Source organism: Cyanistes caeruleus, chromosome 1 (genome assembly GCF_971803275.1).
Source record: "Cyanistes caeruleus chromosome 1, bCyaCae1.hap1.1, whole genome shotgun sequence".
NCBI lineage: Eukaryota > Metazoa > Chordata > Aves > Passeriformes > Paridae > Cyanistes > Cyanistes caeruleus.
In genome coordinates this window covers 91533963-91556373 of record NC_141701.1, presented here as the reverse complement: position 1 = coordinate 91556373, position 22411 = coordinate 91533963, and the positions used below count along the sequence as shown (strand labels likewise).

The following is a 22411-nucleotide window of genomic DNA, read 5'->3' as shown; positions in this document are numbered from 1 at the left end:
GGCTCTGCTTGGAGGTGCACAGGGAGAGGATGGGAGGTGACAGACACGAGTTGCCACCAGGGAAACTGCAGTTATTTGTTAGGGGAAGAAACTTCACCATGTGGATGGTCACAGAAATGGGGCCTGGAGGAGCAGTGGAATCCCCATTGGTGGAGATGTTTGGATATCAGCCTGGCATGGTCCCAAGCAACCAGCTCCATGTTGGCCTTGTTCCAAGTAGCAGCTTTGGTACCAGATGATCTTCAGAGTTTCTGGGAGTAAGAGGATGGCAGTATGATGTAACTTGTCCTCCCTTTTCACCTGACCTCGTTCACTGGACTACACTATTTCACTTATTTTTGATCTAAGTGTTAGACAACTGGGCCAAAAGGAAAAAAGTATTCTCTTGGTTTTTTGAAGGACTGAAATTTTTATGAGGAATATGATGAAATCTGCTGATTTGTACCTTATGTTAAAAAGTAGTATTTCATTTCTTCAGCGGCAACAGGTCAGTGTTACTAGAATTTGTCATAGCTTGTCTTTTAAACATTTTGAGTATGTAGCCAAACTTGCACATGCTTGTAGTGATCTGTGCTAGTAGTCTGTGCTTTTCAGGCCCACGATCCAACAGTGTTCACAATACACTTACTCCATGAAAAGCTTTAAATGGTTATTTGGTAATATTTGAAAATTATATGCCATTCTTCTCAACGATTGTTACTAGCTTAAATTTCCTCTGGCCTAATGAAAATAATATAACACAAGCTTTTGAGTTGCTTTGTAAAACTTGAAGGCAAAAAAGACTGGCTATGAAAGAACAGCACGGTTAGGCCTTAGAGGAGGCTGTAAAGCAGCCCTTCTGAGGAATTGTCTAGCTGTAAGAAAATACCAAAATGAAAACTTAATATAAAATGTAATAAAAAAGTAGGTTTGGCCACTAGTTAAAGAAAAAATAACCACAACAGGGGCATCCCGTGGATACTTTCCAGTTTTATTCTGCTGCCATAACATAGTCACACAGAAGAACTGAAGTGTAACAGATCATGCTCTGCATTCAAATCTTTTCAATAACATTTAAACAAACCTACTCAAAGAAAATATTCCCTAGTTCTTTATTTGAGGGAATAAATTAAACACAAAATTAAAAACACATACATGCTTGAAATAAATTTTAACATAGTTATTAAAAAAGTTTTGGGCAACATTAAAGAATGAAATCTCAGATCCAGCCTGATGTTCTTATATATTTCAAATTAACATAAATTAAAATGGAACATATTTATTTCATTTACTCCTCAAACTTCAGTGCAGCACAACACAGTTTAAGTGCCCTAGCACCAAAACAATATACAAATAATTTTAGTAATTAGTAGACTAGGCCAATTTATCATTTGTTACCATTTTTCTAATGCCGTAAACATGCATTATCTAAAGCCAAATGTGATAGTATTTCTTCATGTCCATCTCTCTTCTCTAGAATACAGCATTTATCAGCTGCAAAGTTTCAGATAAATTAAAAATGCCAACTACAAATTAACAGAATGACATCAAGCATGTTCATATAAACTTTGGACTGGAGAAATGGATGCTGAGCTAAACTTTCCAGAACATTCCTACCTGAAATGTGACATGTTTTTATCTGTTACTAAGCTGACTGAAGTTTCTAAGCAAGGTTAGCTGAAGCAGCCATTGAATATAAGGTTTGGGGCTTGTAGTAATAAGCTTTTTCCCCACCACCAGAAGCTCCTCTCCCAATAATTTGTCATACATGATAAAACAGGAAAGAAACTTGGAATTCAAACATACATAGCTCTCAATCTTTGCTAGTTATGCCATAAGTAGGCCTGTATTATATGAAATTAACAAAGTGCAAATGACTGCCAAAAGCAAAATTTATGTCCTGATATTTTTTTATAATCAGAAGGCTTTGTCTTGCTTCTTACAGCTTCAGATTGCAATTTAATAATTGGAAATACTTTAAAACTGTACATACCAGCATTTATGTAGAGGAAAATCATGAACAGTTACACTCTTCTGATTAGTCCATATAACTCAGCTTTAAGAAGCAGAACAGAATATATATCTGAAAAACATCTAGTTATATAAACATCTTCACCTTGTAAATTAGAGATTAAATAAAGGGTTTTTAACAATATCATACCTACTCTAAAAACAAAATATTACATATTTGAAAAGAAGAATTGCATTTATTCAGTAGGACCCTGGTGGTGTTGAGAGCCAGGTTGGCTAAGGCCTTGAGCAACCTGGTCTAGTGTGAGGTGTCCCTGCCCACAGGCACTGAGACTAGATGATTGTTAAGGTCTATTCCAACCCCTTAACATCTTATGATTTTTCTTAAGGTTGCTTGTTGTTTATTTCCAAGGATGCAGCCTTAAGAAAATAAGCACTGTAAGTCAAAAATGTTTGCTGTCATTCTTAAATGAAGGGATTAATAAAAGAGAAAAGCCTATGCATGAGAATGGGGCAGGATAGAGTAAGTGCTTATGTTCATTTCAGAAATCAAGACATCTATACAGCCAAGTTGCAGAGAAGGTGTGGGGAAAGAGATCTAACAGTGGATTTTATTTTATTTTTTTTCATTAATACCAATATAGTAGAACAGTATTACAATAGGTATCCCAGTTACATCTCTCTTAGTTCTGCTGAAAAATATTTTCCTCCCTGTCCCATGAAAAAGCTACTAGACAGATGTCTTGCCCTTACTGAATTACTCTCTCAAGTTGTTTTTAATAATACTTTCATAATAAAAGAAAAAAAATAAACTTCAAGTCAAAGTGCAAGCCACCTTGTTTCAGGCCTTCATAAGAGTGTTAATATTTTTCCTCATTCATCTTCACTTATTTTTTAATATAAAAGTTGAATGAATGATTAGGAACTTACAGTCCTGCACCCCCCACTGTACAGTCATATCAGCAGATACTTCCTCTATTCAGCCCAAATGAATCTGGAAGTTTGTTTTCAAAATAATCATAGCAATATGGTGTTTTTAAGCTGTCCTGTTTCTACAGAAGCAATGAGCAAATCTAAACTCAGCCTATTATTGTAACAAGAATTTCTCAGAATAAGTAATAGAGATATTTCAAAGTTTTTTAAAGTAATGTAGAAGTAAATTTTTCAAGTTTTGATTAGCTACAATAACCTTTCTATGATTGCACTGTAAACTGTTCCAGCTCTCTTATTTAAGGGAACAAACTTCATATCCCAAAGCCCACTTAGTGGATGCTAAGAATATGAAAAAATATTATAGAAAAGGTTATTGATTTCAAGTGGGAAAAGTGATAGTTGAGTTCCTTCCTACATTAATCCTAGAATTTTTCTAGGCTATTCAGGCTCTTGGAAGCCAGTTTGAACTCCTATGAGCATAATCAACCTGAGAAGCACAGTTAGTGGAAAATTCCCGTATCATTACTAACTGCCAGCATTTTTAATGCCGTATGTTAACTTAGTCTTGTTTTAATCTGACCTTCTGAAATGAAGGTTCACAATAGCATGACTTGAGCCATACAGAAGAGAACTCTTGACAAAAGTTCTCTTAGTCAAGCTGTGGCCAGCAATTCCAATGTCACTCCTGCTAGTAAGACCTCAGCTGGAAAAAAGCCCCCAACAGTATATATCATCAGGGGTTAAAAATGGGGTGGGGGAGAAAGAGGAAAAGGAAGATGAAGATTTTATCTTCAGGTACCACATACAATTCAAGTACCATGTAGGAAAAAGGCAGCAATAGGAAACTTGAAGATAGTTTTACCCACAGAAATCAATTTAAAAATATATCTATAAACACAAAATTTCAGTACTTAAAATGCTGCTATTTTGCTGGCTTCTCGAACCCCACTTAAGTAAGCTCCTGTAACGGTCTGAGGAAAGTGCCTATTTGTGGCCTGTATTTAAAAAAATAGAAAAAGGAAAAGAAAAAAAAAAGTCAATTGTTTCTAAAACTAATAATACAGAATTATAATTATTACAGTTAATAGTTAATAACATCAGTTTTGTTTTCCTTCAGCACATGCATTTTTAACAGCCATGGAAAACTCTTTAGAAAGAGCATTAAAGGAAACACTTAAGATTTTTAACAACCTCAAAATTTTCAAGCCAGTCAGCTACAAAAGCAGCAGTGTGTTCTGCTATCTGCACCTTAGTGGGGCAGGTTAAGTTCTGCCCCAGTACAGAATGCACCTACACCATCATGGTGCATTTGTTATGTTACCCACAAATAGAGTACACAGAAAGACAATTTGACTAAAAATGCATTTTACTTCTGACTTGAAATATTTGGTGGACTCCGCATGCCCGGTAATAATATTAATAGAGAGGGTTCTGTGTTAAGAATCATTAGCATATTTACATAACAGAATATTTATATACTACCTCTACATTAATGGTGTTGGATAGCAAGAGATGATCTTCCATAAGAAACTGCTCCCAGTAACCTTAATCAATTTTGTAATTGATTTAATTACAAAACCAACTTTGTAAATAACAAAGATGCTTACCTCACCAGCAAAAAAAACTTTTCCTTGGATGTCTTCAGCTATCATGTCATAAGCTTCACCACTGCCCCCTGTTTTCACAAAACTGTAGGCCATCTGCAGCCAAGGGTCATTGCTCCATCGAGTAACAAAAAACTTCACTGGGTCAGGAACCTCCTGCATAACCAAACTAGAAGTTAAACACTGCAAAGAGAAGTTCAGCATTGCACAGCTTCTTCTCAGTTTCTAGTGATCTTTAAAGTATTTAGTACTATTAAGATACAGATTAGATCACATTCTATTTTTTTTTAATTATAGTACTAACTACAAAGATAATTTCATTTCCTACACTTGCCTGATACCTGAAACATCACAGCTGCACTATTCTGAATGCAGACCTGCATATTGTAATACAACTAGAAGTACATGAGAAAAAAAAAATCCCCTCAAAATGCATACACTCGTGCTCTTGTAATCAGATATAATACTGATACTGTTCAGCATGTTTGTATGTATAATGTAAGCGATTTTTGTCTTGGTTAGGCACAATGCTTGTTACATGCAGCTTGTTAAATCTCAAAATTCAATTTTCATTTTGGAGATAATTTTATTCCAATGCATAAATAAGATTACTTATCTTAGATCAGAAAATGAGCTGTCTTGAAAACTAGGTTTAGGCAGAAAACAAAAACCAGGAGGTCAGAGTCTGGCTGAGCCATGACAATTAACAGTGAGTATTATTTGTCACATTGCAGCATGCAAATTTCACAGATTTCTACCAAAAAGAGCCTGAATAACACTTGCATGAAGCCTTAGTCGAGTACAGCTGTGTCTTCCTCTGGAGGAGCTCATGACAAGTAACCAGAAACAGCTCTGGTTGCCTCTTGTACAACATCTGGTATCAACAGATACATTCCATTCAGGCAGCTCATGAGAAATTCAAGCTCAAGCAATCAAGACAAGGACCAACCAAATATGACAAGTTTTATGGATGTCCCAGAAGTAGCTCTGAACACCCCCAAAGCTATCTTGTCTTTGAAAATACCACTGCATCATCCTCAGATGACTGAAATTCACAACTGCTGTAAGCCATGGAGACAGCTGTGAAAATCACTCTTCTGGACTAGAGCGGCACTGAAACCAAAGACTCATATGCTTCATTTTCATGAGATCAAGGTACAGGTATGTGAACTTCCACTGCATGTGGTTCTAGTAAGAATATCACCATTACCAGATGTTTGTTTCTAGGAATGGTTTTCAGATACCAAAGTTCTTCCAAGATCATTAATCCTAACATTCAAACCATCAGTAAAACTTGAGATCACCCCTGAACATAATAATTCCTGGGGATCTAACTTCTGTAAGAAAACTAATAATTAAACATTATTATTGCTAGAGTAGCATGCAAATAACATTGCTGAGTGATAATGTTTTGCTTGCCCCAGATTTTCCTATTAGTTTTTATCCTACTGATGATCTGGAGAAAGGAAAAAAGGTAGAAATTTTTATCTAGTGTTTTTTTTACATTCAGAATGTAGGGCCCTTGCTAGATCATTCTGCCCATACCTCCATCCCAAGGCAGCTGAGAAAGGGTTGTTAGTTAGTAGAAGAGAAATGGATTGGATTGGTTTGGGGGTGCTGCAATTTCAGTTGTCCTGGCATGGGGGAAGGCAGAAATCAATCAAATTCATCTAGCTTAAAGATCTTATCAATATTAGAAGTGGTGATGACCAGAAAAAAAGTGACAACTAAGTAAGAAGTATGTTTTGTGTTACCTGCCTGAAGTATTGCTTTTAATTCATTTTGCTTTTTAAAAGCATTTTAAAGGATGATAGGTCATTTCTATTTTTCAGTTATATACTACCATCCTTCAGAGAGATCTAACATACATTTTTCACACGAGAGCAAAAACTGATTTTTAGTATGTATCAAAGAAAATCTACTCCCTGAAACTGACAAGAAAGGAAAAATAGTTTTAAATGTCAAAGGTCTGCCTATACATCATGAAAGTGTTATTCTGGTGACAAGTTAATTCATCTGTTAATAAGAGGCTTCTCTTACCTGCTCCTTGAACAGCTCTCGAAGTACAGTCATACATTGTTGCAGTACTTGTTGATCATCTAAATTCTTAATGGTTGTCACAGCATCTCCAGTGACCACTGACATTAAAATGCTTTCTTTTCCCTGAAAACAAGACCTTATTAAGTATTTCATAAACAGTCCCTTTTAACTGCTATTGCAAAGATATTTCCAGCTGCAAAGCAACTGTTGTTCTAGAGAAAAGTGGGTTTGATTACTTGGAACAAAGGGTGAATATTCTGCAGTATTTATGCTCAAATTACTACATCTTCTGATGCCTTGTTCACAGATCTGTTACAGTCAGCCCCTTTTAGAACTTGCTGAGCTCACTGAAAACTTCCTGTCTACCTGCTTAAAGGCTGAACCCCCCCAAAAAAAATATTGAGTGTCATTCTTGTGTGTACCTTCTTAAGCTTCAGTTTTGTGCTGAACTTTTACCTCAGCTGTACTCCATTTTCAAACTGTGGTGACAGAGAGCCTACTTAAATACAAGTTAGATGTGTTTTTGATTAGACCAATACTAGGTTCTTACCAGCAGATTTTGGAGCAAGAAATTAAAGGTCACATCTACTGGTATTTCCTTCCATTTCATGACATCTGCTACCAGGCAGAACTTTTAGAGGTGAAGCGGTGAGTAGGGAAGAGCACACAGGTTCTCAGTGTCTTTAAAGAACTCTGCCTCTCTTGTTCATGTAAGGCAATAATACTTCTTTTTCTAACTTTGATAACTAGTAGAGAATAGCTATCAAGCAAACTAAGCATTAAATGTAGGGTCTCTGGACAGCACCAGCACACTGAATTTCTTGTAGCAGGAGCTTAAGAGTACTGGAGGAAACTCATTTAAGCAAAGCTGTATGCAAGCACAAATCAGGTGGTAACAGAGCACAAATGTCACAGGATGGTTTCCTTTTGGAGTAAGACATCAGGTTACAAAATGGCCTTTTAATTGCTACCAAGTAGTAAGCAGCAATTGTAGAAATATGAAGAGGCATAAATGTGTAATGTGTCTTCTTGGAACTGGCAGGGAAGAGAAACGTGATGTCAATCCACTGGTTTGAATTTGCTTTGAAATTTATGAGACTGACCCTACAGATCTCAGTTTCATGCAGAACTTGGTGTTTGTCTTTTCTTCTGCTATTCCAAATAGTTATTCAGACTAGTGCAAGCCAGAAAGCATTAGTAAGTCAGCATGATCTTCTTAACTGGATTTTTAGCTGGTTTAATAATGGAACAGGAGTCCTCAACTGGATGTGACTATTAGCATTTTTCCCACATTAGTAGGTTTATAGTAAGGTATTACAGCCTTGCCTTCAGTAGAAATTGAGAATGTATTTGCTTGTATATGAGTCTGTATCCAAATCATGGAAAACTTACCCATTTATTACAACAAAATATTGATGAGCTTTATCTTGATAAATAACACTGATTCCACTTTTAATAGTTGCAGGTGGGGGTGTGGGTAGAAGAAAAATCTTGTTGTTCAGTAATTATTGCACCTAGATTTCAAACTGAATTTATGAAATGCCAAGAGAAAATACAGTTGGGATGTATCATACCTCTGGATCCATATCATAGAAGACACTAAAGAGCCCACGTTGGCTGGAATTGGGTGGAACATGACCAAAAAAATCAGCTCCTTGAATTTTACTGTCCCAAAATCTATATGGAAACTGCAAAGCAATCTAGAAAGATATAAAAAAAATGGAATTTAAGCATTTCATACCGCCAAACTCATAACAGCATATGGGTATATGTTCTTCTAATACATTTTCCTGTTTCCACACATTTAGTAAGTGGGTCCCAACAAAGAATATATGAACCTGTCCTCCAAGAAGGACAGGCCAAAAAAAAAAAAAAAAAAAAGTTGATGTCATAAATTGCAAATGCACAGAATATCAAATCTACAGTGGAAGTAATTGTGTAAAATGTTCAAGAAATCTGGCAGATTATTTTGAAAACCTAATGTATAACTGAAATGAGTGGCATTCCTGTAATTTGAGTTACCTAATCTTGTCCTTAAATTTCAACATTCTTATAAACTTGCTTCTGGCATTACTTTGTTACTGTTTTGTTCTAAGCACACATTTTACTGGGGAGCTTTTCAGGAGAGGCTGTGCTTATTTATTGGGAAAGGGAGATTTTACACTGGTCAAACACACAACTTGCAGTATTTTCTGCAAATACTTTAAGAATTTACTAGTTTAAAATGTCCTGAAATAAACACATTATAAGAATTCTAAAAGATCCAAGACCATCATGAATCAAATTAGGTACAAAATGCTTAAGCCAAGAAATTCTTCTGTGAACAGTTTCTTTAAAAACACCATTAAATTGTGAAAACTAAGAAACAGAAATACAGGTGATCCTCGATAACATTTTGCTCTCCTGGGCTACTGTATACAAGTAAAACATAAATGTATGTTTATGCATCATAAATAAACTAAAATAAATATACTGCAAAAGCAACAGGGACATAACAGCCAATGTTTCTATGAAAAGAAAATTAAAGATAATATGAAATCACTTACTTTCTCAATGACTCCTGCTCCCAAACTATTAATGGCTTTAATTTTTTTTTCTGATAGTGGAGGATTAAACTGAATGACATTTTTCTGAAGAAGGGCCAGTGGTACAGTCACTAATACCTGAAAGAAATAGCTACAATCACAACAGTACCAAAACCTGAATACGGCACTTAAGCCTCACAGCATCCTCCTAATCTCGGATTATGCCAGTAGGATGTAGCACAATAATGCACCAGACATTCTAGATTAGTGTCTGGTTTTAGTTTCCATTAATGGGAAACACATGCCTTACATTCAGGTGAGAACAGATCCCACAGTTCACTGATTTTAAGTCATAGTCTGTTGAGCTGCTTGCATCACAGTGGCTAACCGTGCTTCAATAAATGATAATCAATGGCTCTCAGATTAACAAACCTGTCTGTTTGAAATGAGAGCTAGTCAGTCAGTGGTTTGAATTCCTTCAGAGACTCCTTCTCTTTAAAATGCACTCAGTAACACTGTTGATGTCAATCCAATCTTTATCAAGTTTATGAATCACTGTAAAAATTACTGAAAGCTACATTACTCAGCATGAAGAAGGTGGAGATACAGGGATTAAGAGAGACTGAGAAATAGGGGCTGTAAAATCCTGGAAATTTTAACAGGATAGACATGCTAAATGGGGTAAAGCTGAGCAGGGATTGGAACTAGATAACATAAATGTCACTTCAAAGACCAGATAAAAATCTATTTGCTTCACGTTTTTAGTACTACCCTTTATAGTCCTTAGTTTTTCAAATCAACTCATACTCAAATCTCAAGCATGCTCACCAAAAAATTAGGCTCTCCAAATAAAGGCCACTAAAATACATGAATATTCATCCTTGAATGGGGAGAAAATGGACTAAATAGTCTTCCGAGAGAAAGAAAATAAAAGGACATATACTGTGTATTCTCTAAAATTCTTATTCTTGAAGCATACTCAGTACCTTTTGTGTTGTCCACACTGTTCCATCTGCAGTAGTGACCTGCACTTCTTCACCAGAATAGTCAATACTCTGAACCTATTGAAAGACACACTGAGAGACTGTACTACAAAATGTACATATGCAATGCAAATTCCAGCAAGAATAGCTAAAATAGCACTGGACAGCAATCTAGAAAGTGAATAACACAAATTTCCAGAGAAATCCTGACAGACAAAATATAGCCTCCACAAAACTGAAAAAGAAAAAATCATCATGATTTTAACTTGTAACACCATCGTATCCTAATATTTCAATACTGATAGTCCTCAGGGAGAATTTCAGAAATGTTGAAATTGTCCTCCTGGTTTTTTTTAAAGACAAATTGAAACAATCACAGGCACAGATTCGCCTGGTCCCAAAGAATACAAATATCTGACTGGGTCATTCAAAGCAATCCAAGACAGGCACTGCATCAACGTTTTCTAGACTCACTGGGAAATTGAGCCGGATGTCCAGCCCTTCTGCCAACTTGTCAATCACAGTTGAATATCCCACAGTTAGAAGAGTGTGATCTCCAGCAAACTGTGCAAAAAATTCATTGTGGTCCCACGAGCGTGCAGATACCTGTGGACAGAACATAACTGGCTGTTTCTACTGGTGAGGGACTATGAAAGTTCCACAGTTTAGAACAAGCCACCCCAGCCCCTTTGCAACTGGGGAAAAAAAAAGTGCACCACCAGAATTTATGGTAATGCTGACAAAATCAAAATGATTTTTTACCTAATGCTAGTAGAAAACATATGAATTGCTGGATTAAGGAAAGTCATAACATGGGTTGATCACTAGCAGGGATTTTATGGTTCTGCTTAGTAAAGAAAACAAGGAAAATAGTTCAAAAATCCAGGTGAATTGTTCTGTATTTATTTCAGTTGTCTGTATTTATCAAAGTAATCAGGTTTTACAGCCTTAGGACTTCATATAAAAATGGAAATACCTTATTTCCAAACATGAAGGGGAAAGTAAAACACAAAAAACCCCAAATTCAATGGAATTTTTCTGTCACTTTGGAGGTTGTTCCATGATACCTTTCATTGACCTTGTCCTCCAGCCCCTGCAATCTTACAGTCAATAAAACAGTGGTATTTGCACTAAGCAATTGCCACTTAGCAGTGAAAAATCTGAAACAATTCTCAAACTATTATTCAGGTGCCAATTCCTATCATTGCAGATGCATAAAATCAATCATATTTTGATTTTAAAATTGAAGCTAAGGTAGATTTTTGCATCTTTCTTAATTCTCCTGGATGCTCATGGAATATGAAAACTTGACATATCAAAATATTTTCCAGTGACTGCTATGGTATAGCATTGTTTTGCAGATTTTTGTTATGTTCTTGTGTGCTTCTCAGTTCAGATTTGTACTTCTGCACATATCAGTCAGCTGTCCCACTGCTGTAGTACAATTGATGCTAAATGTCTTTAAATGTAGCAACAGGACTGAGTAAACAATGCACTGCCAACAATATGATATGATACTTTTGTATTTCCTGGAGCTGCTTGGTTAAAACTGAAGTCAGGAGGGCAGCCAAGTATCACTTAGCCAAGAGAGTACCTAGGAGTGGTAAACTGGGGCTCACCAGCAGGGAGTTGGAACACTTCAGGAGTCAAATGCGTTTGACAGAGACCTCAGGATAAATAGCAGGAAAGAGAAATTCCTCAGTTTGTAAAAAGAACTGAGAAGCAGAAGTCACACCCAGCATCTGAGGAGGAGTAACTCTCCTGCGAATCATATCATCCAGCATCTCAGCAAAATGGCCAACTCCCTTCTAAACATCTATTCTCAACTTCTACTTAAAAGAGCTTCATTGGAAGCACATCAGGAACTCCCATCAGATTGAATACGGCAGTGTTGGACTCAGTGTCTCAGTGCTTTCAAACAACAGATTGTGGGTGTAGGAATAGTTAAGATAGCTGATTCTTCTTCTAGGGCCATAGAATGGATCAAGAGATTTCTCAGTGTTACTTCTGTCTTCTGTGAAACTCAGTCACTTCAGAACACAGCTGTCAAAACTCACCTGAGAGAGATTGCTGCCGCAGGCATATTCCAAATTACTGAGATGGAACTGTAGTACTTTTTCTTCCAGCTCACTGAACTGGATACCAGACTCCTGAATAAAGGCTTTATAGATCTCTTGTATTTTTTCTGTGAAAGAACACATTTGAAATAAGAACATTTGACAATTTGTCAGAAGTTCTACTGCATTTAAACATGCTGTTCCCTGGCTCACAAGATTTTCACTCTAATTGTTAATTTGTACCAAGATGTTTTTCCTCTCATAGAAAAACAAACAAACAAAAAAAAAAACCACAAAAAAAACCACAAAAAACCCCTGCAAGATCTTTCCAGTGATAGAGTACAGCTTTGTTGTTTTCTCATAGGTTTCTGAATGAGACAGGAGAGAAACTGTTTAACTATCATAATATACAGTTGTAGATTTCAGGTAAAATACACTTTTAAGATAATAGAGGATCCTTGCAAATAAATCCTGATTAATTTTTACTAAATCAAAGAACTGAGAAACTTGATCTAGGGCTCACTGAAGAACGTAGGAGCTATTAATTCTGTCTTACAGAATCCATGCTGAGGAGATTTGGAAGGCAGACATTTCTGAGCAAGTTTATTTTTTGCTGTTGAGTTTACAAGCTGTAAGTGTGGTGGGAGGCGTTACCAATGGAGATGGGACTATTCTTGCCAGCAGAAGGCTTTGATCAGGCTCTTTTTTAGGCAGATTTGTCAAAAAGCACAAGAGCTAAGCCTAGCTATGGCCTGCTTCAGTCAGAAGCACGTCTTCTGAGCTGCTAGTGACACTAGTTATTCTGAAAAACCTACCTCATGAAAACAAGCTAAAATATATGTAATATATACAATGAATCTAATATATACAATATCAGAAACATCTATTGGATTTAAGGTCAGATGGACAGCCATGCACTTCTAAAAATGTCTGATGTAAGAGCCAATTTAATATGAACTTTATGAACACAGCTTATATCTTCACTTTTGCAATACATGTCTCACTTACCACCAAGAGGAACATCTTGATGTTGGGTTTTATCTTTCCTCCACTCAGAGACAACATCTAGGATGGCATTGAAATGAAAGTCCATACGTTTATCAATAGTGGGATCTGTTATCCTTCCACCTTCCTGGATCAAGTCACATTTCTCCCCTAGTTTGTGCATTTTAATGCCAAGCTTAAGAAAAAGACATTTTATTGCTTTTTTAAGTATGGAAAAACTACAGCACCCAGCCTGCTCAGTTACTTAATGTAAGGTTAATGCCTCACATTTAAGTGATACCGTTTAAAAAACATCAACAGCTTAACTCAGAGTAACTCTTGCTCTCTTCAAACTGGAATACCAACAATCCTTCTATCTGTTAATTGTCCACAAATCCAGGTTTTTTTCCCCATTTTTCCATCCTTTCCTTTACTGAGGATTCACAGAAACCTCCTCTGCAACTTTTCTGTCAGGCAAGGGCTAGTACAGAAATTTAGAGTCTGGTAATGAAACATGGTGAACCTTTATTTCTACCTCAATTTATTTTCTAATTCACAGTTAAAATCAGTTACTTTCTACAACTTTCTGGTGTCTAAGGCCCAAACAGTTTCCTGAATTCATTGGATATTGCTTGCCAGTTACCACCAATGTTAATAACATCCAAGCAAAGAAAGAAATTATTTGGAGTTAAACATTGCTTTGCTTGTCCAATCTTCATTGAAAACACCGCAGAGCAAAATTTGTATAGTTTTGCGTTCTACAGATCAAAAATTTTGCAGAAAAAAATTGCAAAATATACTGCTAATTTCTTCCTATGGCCTTGTTCCTTGGGGCATGCTCCAGTGTTTCTCATATATCCTCACATCTCTCTAGGCTGTTGGTCACCACTGCAGATCTTAAGAATACAGCTGTACTTTCAATGAAAAATGACATTAAATGACCACAAAGGGATGAGTATCTGAAGTGTATAAAAGGGATGAGTATCTGAAGTGTATACAGAAGTCATTGGTCCCCATTCCATAAATAAAACTTTTTTTTAAAAAAAAAACACTAGAATTTCTTCATGGCACTATAGGATGCTAAACAATTCAGATGGCATGAGCTGGATATGCATGTCTCTGAGTAAAACCCATACTCAGGTTCCACAGGGAGAAATTCAGATTCCTACCTCCAAAAAACCTAAACCAAACCAGAAAGTAATGAGAATTTTTAAAGAAATTGAACCACAGTATGTTTGCATCAGTAGCAATTTAGTTGTTAAGACATACTAATCTTAATTTGCACAGGATTTAACTAGAAATATCGAGAGGCAGCATAGGCAAATCCATCACAGAAGCAGTAGCCTCCCACAGTAAAGTCTTTCTCAGTCCTAAGGAAGGCTTCTGGGGACCATTTATGTTACTATCTCTAGAAACGAGGAAAAAAGTGGTTTCTTCCAGTTCTGAAGCTGGAGCCACCTTGTTTTTCTTTACATGATGTACCTGAAACCATTCTACAGCCCTTCTCTATTCCCAACTGTTATCAAAGATATATTAGCAACGTGGAGTTTACTTACAATGCAGAACAGGACTTTAATCATGTCACAAGGACTCCCACCCTTACCCAGCCATCTGAGCCTGGCAGTAACAAGCTTTTCACTAGTGATAATCATGACCACAGCAGGAACCCACTTGCTCACACATTAGTGCCATGGGGTTGTTGACACATCCATTGACGATTTGTGCGCCTCTTCCAACGGTGACTCCTGTGAATGTCTTATCGTCCCACACTCGGCCTCCAATTCTGTCCTTAGCTTCTAGAACAATGACCTGTGGCAAAATGCAGCTTAGTAAATTGGAAGATTTAATTCTATTATACATATCTGTTCAACTCCAGAGCAAAGGAGAAAAAAAAACACAAAAAAACCCCCCGTGAGCAATCCAGCAATGTTAGCAATCTTAACACTATTTCATTTCTGGATTATTCGTAGTTAATTTATGCATTTAAATCATCTTAGAAAGGTTACACTTTGGGATATGCATATACAAATATAACTGTTACTTTAGAAACAACCCTAACAAAAATAAGCCTTCTTTTTAAAAAAGCTGGAGATTTATTCAGGAAATCTCAAAATCTGGAGTTTAAGGCATGCTACAGGCTATTAAACACAATGATCTGGGTGCACTGTCTGTACAAAATGTATGCTGCACGCTGTTTAATTTTAGATACAAATAAATGCTGGTTTTAAACAGCAGGTTTACTCAGTAAAACCCCAGATTTCACAAATTAATTAGGATACCCTATACATACATGTTTTTAACAAGAAAGTACACTTTTTCTTTTTTTTCCTTCACTTTTCAAAGCAGAGGAAGTCTGATTTTTTTAAGTAATGTACTCTAAATCTTCCTACCTTAATTCCAAAGTTGTGCAGTTGTCGGGCTGCTGCTAATCCTGCTGCACCAGCCCCAACAATAATGACAGATTTCTAAAAAATATTAAAGTATTTAAATAAAAATAGTTAGAAATAAAAATTGTAATTTCACTCTTATTTGCTAAAGGTAAAAATGTTTGTAGGTTTCAGAAGTCTAGACTCTCTTGTCATCTAAAGTAATCTGTGATTACTTTTAAAGATGGCAGTGCATTTAATATTGAAAAAAGATAAGTGGTAGCTTTGAAAATAGTTAAACTTCAAAGAACTTCAAAAGAAGATGCCTCTGTTTCTTTTAACAGAAAGACCTGAAGCTATCAGTAACAAAAGTAAGAATCTAATTGAATTTATCAGACAAGAAACATATTTACCTTGAAAAGATTTCAATCATAGATTGGATTGACCTAGTAAAATCTATTTTATAAATGAAAAACGTCTACAAATGGATATTTAGGTGTTCCAAATAGGTGTTCCAAACATGACTTATAATTTCAAGGAGATACTTTGTTACAGAATACATTAATAAGTTTTGGGTGCTATTTAACAACTTGCTAGTCATAAACATGTTCCCTTTAGTTCTTGCAAACTAACATGGAGTAGCAGTTTTCTCACCTATGGAAGCAGAGGTGTATTCTAGGAGACACAGAACCTGTATATTTTTTACACAGTTCCCTTCCACTTGGACAGTACATGGGACGCACAAATCCATGGGAATGAACTCCACAGATTTTAGTGGGAAAAAAATCCTTTCTGGAAGGAGTCTGATTTATGTAGTTTCCATACCCATTGAAGGCGTAAGAGAGCGATGTTGAAAACTTTCCACATATTAGGTTCTAGATGTAATTTTACCGACAGTTTCATCCATTTATGCAAATGAGCCAAAAATCCAGAACCAAAAAAATTTTTGCATGCACCGTGTAGTTTTACAGCACTAATAACGTAGAGATTATTACAGCAACTCACATTGTGGTATTCCTTAGGAAGAAGGTACTGGTCGGGACTGACCGACAAAATCCCTGTATTAATTAGCCCTTTCCTTGTCATAAAATACAGGATCCTCTCCATTTCCTGTACACAGCGGATCCGCACAAGCCCCCGAACAATTATATGGTGGATACATTTTTGAGGGGTGAGAGCCTCCTGCAAAGGAGAAAGGAAGAAGAGAAAATTGTTGATTTTCTAATATTGTATTTATTCATATGTTTACATCATATTTAAACTGTAAACCAAATGGTAAAAAATCATGACTCAGGCTTATAAGAGCATTTTAAAAGAATTTTTGTGGAAAGTTCTTATTAGCAAGATTTACACAGTAAGGTAACAATTTATTAAGCAAGATTAGCATGGAATAAAACCAAATGAGTCTACAAGAGACTTCTGATAACTCCATGGTGTGTTCCATTACTACAGGAATGATATTGAAATGGATTCCTATTTACAAAATGAATCTACATGGTGGCAATGTTCACAATGGCATTCCAGTAAAATCCATTCCAAAACTGCATTCTGAGGGAAAAGGAGATTAATATCCAAAACCTTTCACATAAATGTAGACTTCCAAATCAGAAAGGTTTGGTATGTGGAACTTTGGTATGTGGAAAGCAGTTCTATTGAAGGCAGTGCCACAGGTTTAGCCTAAATAAAAAGAGAATCACTTCCCTATCCAACAATCAGGTTAAAAAAAAAATCATAAAGCACCACAAAACAGTGTTTAGATGTGTTCAAGCATCCCTTTAAAAAGTTAATAGGTAGGCAGGCACTGTAGAGTTTTAAGATTTTCAAAACTTTTGATTTTTACTGCAGAAGAAGCTCCTATGCGAGAAGAGGAAGAGGGAGAGGGAGAGGAAGAGGGAAAGGGGAGAAACAAAAAACTCTCAACCCCAACAAGCCCCCAAAACACAGCCAATCTTAGAATGGACTTTCATAAACATGGGAGCAATTTCTCAAATCCAAGTGAGTCCCCATCCCAGAAAAGCTGCTATTATTTTTAAATAGACAAATCATCATCTCTTACCTTGCAGTTTGTGTACCACAAAGCCAAAATCAGGTTTCTCAATGCCAGGTACATGGTAGGGTCTCGTGAATATTCTGGGAACTCATAGAGCTCATCCAGTTCCATGACATCTGGCCTCACACAAAGTGCTTTCCCACATTCATTGGGTTGGTAAAAAGGCTGGAAATACTTGTTCATGCCTGCAACTGAATAAAGACACACCAGGAAATTAGCCATACTCCATCATACCTTTATCACATCCTTCTCCCTCTAAAACAATCCACTGACTTCACACAGATAGCAAGGAAGTTTTCCAGCCTCCAGGCACCTCCAGAATTATGCCCTTTACATGGCTCTCCTCTCTCCTGCTCTCTGGGCTGTGCATTTATTATTGTCCTGCTGCCTCATGGATATGCCTTGGACCTATCAGAGCTGAAGTTTCATCAAAGTAATGTTTCGTGGCACCCCAATACCACGAGGAGTCCAACAAGGAGTGGGATCTAAATTCACGTCTGAAGACTAGTATCACTGTACAGACTCAGGCAGTACTCTGAACTCCTTTCTTTTTCAATTCCTAATGCTGCCCAGAGAGAGTAATAATTAATCATCTTCCATGTTCAGCATTGGTAGCTCTATGTAATGAAGTTTTCTGTTAAGCAGATACATCTGTTGAACATATGAACGGATTTATTTTTCAGCACCTAAGGAGAACAAAGCCTGCTAAGACAACAGAGAAGCTGAAATTTCCTCAAAGCACTCTTTCTGAGAGGAGTATGACAATCCTGAATTAACTTTCTCAATACCTGACCTATTCTGCTAATCTGCACTCCCAGGCTGTCACTAGCAAAACAAAAAAAACCTCTACAGAATCTGAGTGCCTTAAGAAATCAATTTTTTTTCTTAAAAACCCCAAAAATCCATTATATCAAAACTAGCAGAATCCTGAGGTTTTTTGATAAATCTTCATTTCCTTGAGAATGCAAACAGTCTTTAAGTAGCTGCATGGTAATTTCCTGTTTTTATAAACAGTGGCACGCAGAAAGCTGCTGCAGTCTCTGCTTACTCCCTAAAGTAAAGCCTTAAGAAATGTATAACCTTTATCTTACAAACAAGCAAAGGGCATCAAATGACAGAGGCAGTCACAGGGAGACTGTGTATTAGTGCTGAGAACAGAACCAGTGTTCTGAATCAGGGGAATTAATGTGCCTTATAAACTCAGTTATAAGACAAAATTTACCACACCTGTTCAAGCAACACAGCCCTGCAGATGGCCCTTACCAGTCACATTAGGCACGCTCTTTAAGTGCTCTAACTTCACAAGGTTGGATTCACCAGGTAACCGATTAGTGCTGGTACAGGATGGACTCATGCCCACGCAGTCTGGATAATATGCAGCTAGAAAGGGAGCTGCCACACTGTCTTTCAGCAAAGGAGGGAGTATGAGCATGGAGTACCACCAATGGTCTGAAACTTCAGCCACTCTCTGGCCAAGCGGAGAAGTGAAGGAAAGAGGGGAGAAGAGAACACATCAGTACTTTAGAAATGTTGGACAATGAACCAATTTCCCCCCTCCCTCCAAAACTGATACCAAAAAGCACTGGAAGTATCAATCTCAGAATTGAAAGTCATAAAGACATTTTCTCTCCCTCTTTCCCCTTCCTCAGCATGACACAGAAAACCTGTAGTGTTGATCTCTTCTAAGACATGGAGCTGCAACTTCACAAACTCCACACCATGTGGAAAGCAAACAAATGAGACATACCATAACAACATGTCTATGCCTTATCTGGCCCTTTATAAAACATTTACAGTCATTTATGCATCCAGAAATCTGAACTTAGTTCTAAGTCTACACTAACTGATCAATTTAGTTCAGATTCTGCTATCCCCATCAAAGACCTTCTAGAATCCTAAGAAGTGCTAATGATTCAACCTTAATTTACAAGTCAGACATGCAGACATGCATTAGGGAAACAAAGCCACAAAGCTTCTACAAGAGTCAATAATAAGCTTGAATGTGTTCCCTCTGATAGAAGTCCTCAGGTACACTTGTGAACATGGCATATTGAACATCTCTTCATATGATATCAGAAATGCAGGGTGACATGATCACAGAACCCTTCAAACACCAACATACATCTTGTATGTACATTTTGTATTACGAGAGAGAAAAACATGGTTTGGTGTTCTCTTGCCATCTTCAAAAAAGTGAGAAAAGCCTAACTAAAGATAGAAATCACCTGAAAGACAAGAAAATTTTAGGATGTGGAATTTTACTTGAAAGCTGGCAACTGAATACTATTTAGCCTGATCAAAAATGAGAATTAAGAGTAAACTGAGTCAAAGGCTACAACCGAAGGACACCACAAACCATTTGAAAGCTACTTAGTATGGCAAGGGAAAAGAGGAAAAAAGATGAGAAAATAAAAGGCCCTAGGTTCTGTTGCAAATAGCTGTCACAGCTTCCTGAGTAAAATGCATAAATACTGACATAACTGGCCAAAGAACCAAAATTAAAAAGGAAATAAATATGTCATGCTTAAAATTGCTTTCATATTCTAGGACAAATGAGGAGGAACAGCCACTACTCACCAAGTCCTCAGGCATGGAACACTGGTCTGAGCCCTCAGTCTGAAAGAAAATTGAATGGTATGAGAGCTATTCTTAAGCTGTACTGAAAAAAAAATAAGTATAACACAAAATAATTTTCTGTGGGATGATTCTCTAAATTAAAATGAAACAAAAAAAGTGCTTAGTGTTAGCCTTCTGCAGTAGACACAATTGTTAAAAAAAAGTAGAGAAATGCGTAGGTTAAAAACACAACACGCCATAAAGCAAAAACACTCTAAAAAATGTTTATCATTTGTTAAGTTACTTTTTACTGATCAGACATATGGCACTTCAAAGACTCTTTCAAATTTCAGGAATTATCTTCATGCTAAAGCTGAACCTTTTCATGTAAAGCTCCATGACAGACTTGATAGCAATTAGGAAAAGTTCACTGAGCTTTTCAAACGCTTTCCTCAGTAATGAAGAAAGACCAAACTGATTTGATAAGAACATTTAGGTGTATGTCTATTTTGTCCATGCTTATAATAATCCCCTAGCTGAAGGATTTTAAAATTGACTGTGTAGACAAAGATATTTCAGATACTTCTTTCTTGACACTTCCTGTCAGAAAACAAGAAGTCCAAGCAGCATGTAGGACTCTCACTGTGCAGCTCTCCAGGCCATCAGACTATCATTTTGACATTAGAGACACTGAGCAGCAAGCAAGAAGAAATTAATTTCTGCAAACAAGAAACACCAACTTGTTAAGTTTCAATATGAGCAAAACTGTTGTGTGGTACCTTGGTGGAATTGTTCAGTTTCATACCACATCTGTAGGTTTTTGCTATTTGTGGTGTCAGCTGGATTTCCTTTGTTAGCTGACGCCATTTACCACATTCTGGCTTTGTGCACTGCACCTACAAGTCAAAAAACAAACATGTTTTTACTCGTTGCTTGTGATTACAGATAAGATTAGTGCAACTTAAATAACCAATTAGAAAGAAGCCAGATGTGAGAAAGTTGTAAAATATAATTGTTAGACACATTCTTGTGTAATCATCAGGTCATAAGAGGTGTTTGATCTACAGAAATCTTGTACTCATCTCCTGCAAAACTGAATTTCTGCACAGAACCTAAGACCAAAATTAATTCAATTCCCCATTACTGTGGTCTTTGGTGGACTTTGCAAGCATTACTTCAAAAATATATTCTTCATTACTTAAAGAAAAAAAAAAAACTTCAAACAAAACACCACTACCACAACTTCCTTACATTCCCATCTTTCTTCTGCTCTCTTTACCAGGGAAATACAGAATCTGATTTCAGAGTTTTTAACACTCATACTTTCCCTGCCAAATCTTATTCTACTTGAAAATCACAGCTGCTGCTTCACTGAAAACTAAAAGAAGGTTGATCTTTGTGGGGTGTGGAGAAAGTCTCTGACAGTGGAGAAGCTGACCAGAATTTTTATCTTGAGCTTTTACACAATTCTCTGATACTAGGAAAAGCACCCCATGAAAACTCAGCTGACTTCTGTTTGAACAGCAGAATATCAGAAACACACCAGAACATCACATTTCTATTAAATAAATCACCTTTCACCTCACCCAGTAAGGAAGCTGTTGATCAGCCATAAAGGCTTTTGGACTGGGCTCACTTTTACCATTGCTTGTCCAAATCCTTTTCCAGGCAGTGTATTTCTCATAACCATCTTTATGGCTAAGAAGAAAGAGAAAACAGCAAGCAGTCAGAAAATTGAATATCCACTTCAAGCAATAGCAGTTACTCTAAAATTAAATATTTTATATAAGGACAGAGAAATAAGTCTGTAGAGAGCACTGTATTTCTGCTGTTAAAAGGAGAGAATCGCGGCTCTTACGACAGCAATAAATTGTATCCTGACCATTATGTCCAGTTGCTTATGAGCACAATTCCTGGTGTGTAAGGCCTGCACTGAGTGATGGGCACTGCTGAGCACATAAGCACACAAAAGTCTTGATAGAGCTGGATGTAACTCCCACTCAGATAGGAGGGAACTTGGGAATGAAAGCACTCTGTCAGCCTGACAAGAGTCTTCATGGTCACTGAACCACAAGAGTTAAATTGATTTCTAACTTTTTATTGTACTGCTTTAGAGAGGCAAGGTCTCCTGAATGCACAGTAAAGTCAACTTATAAAGGAAAACACATTTACTCAGTTCTTCTCATAATTTAAAATTCTTGGACATTGTTTTTAAAAAAGACAAAAGCTTCAGAATAATTGCACACACAAACCAGCCTGCCTAAACTAACCAGTTTTGTTCACGCTGCCGTGTTTAAGTTGATTAGCCCATACAACACCTGCAGTTTTATCATCACTGTATAAGCCTCACTCTGACCAAAGGA

General features: G+C 36.7%; 1 protein-coding gene across 4 annotated transcripts in view; it reads right to left on the bottom strand.

Annotated features, from left to right (window-relative positions):
• Window positions 1-949: 949 nt before the first annotated feature.
• The window catches only part of KDM1B (lysine demethylase 1B), a 27474-nt gene continuing 6012 nt past the window's right edge, over window positions 950-22411 (bottom strand). For all 4 annotated transcript variants that reach the window (XM_086842352.1, XM_086842349.1, XM_023919652.2 and 1 more), the window contains 17 exons: window positions 21635-21746; window positions 20828-20944; window positions 20070-20108; window positions 18756-18960; window positions 17499-17683; window positions 16448-16624; window positions 15467-15541; window positions 14748-14885; window positions 13101-13272; window positions 12093-12220; window positions 10510-10641; window positions 10039-10113; window positions 9074-9190; window positions 8102-8227; window positions 6528-6650; window positions 4491-4643; window positions 950-3878 (listed from right to left, as the gene is read on the bottom strand). In XM_086842352.1, the coding sequence (XP_086698478.1) occupies window positions 3795-3878; window positions 4491-4643; window positions 6528-6650; window positions 8102-8227; window positions 9074-9190; window positions 10039-10113; window positions 10510-10641; window positions 12093-12220; window positions 13101-13272; window positions 14748-14885; window positions 15467-15541; window positions 16448-16624; window positions 17499-17683; window positions 18756-18960; window positions 20070-20108; window positions 20828-20944; window positions 21635-21746 (2158 nt within the window). In that variant the 3' untranslated portion in view covers window positions 950-3794. The remainder of the gene's footprint in view (window positions 3879-4490; window positions 4644-6527; window positions 6651-8101; window positions 8228-9073; window positions 9191-10038; window positions 10114-10509; window positions 10642-12092; window positions 12221-13100; window positions 13273-14747; window positions 14886-15466; window positions 15542-16447; window positions 16625-17498; window positions 17684-18755; window positions 18961-20069; window positions 20109-20827; window positions 20945-21634; window positions 21747-22411) is intronic.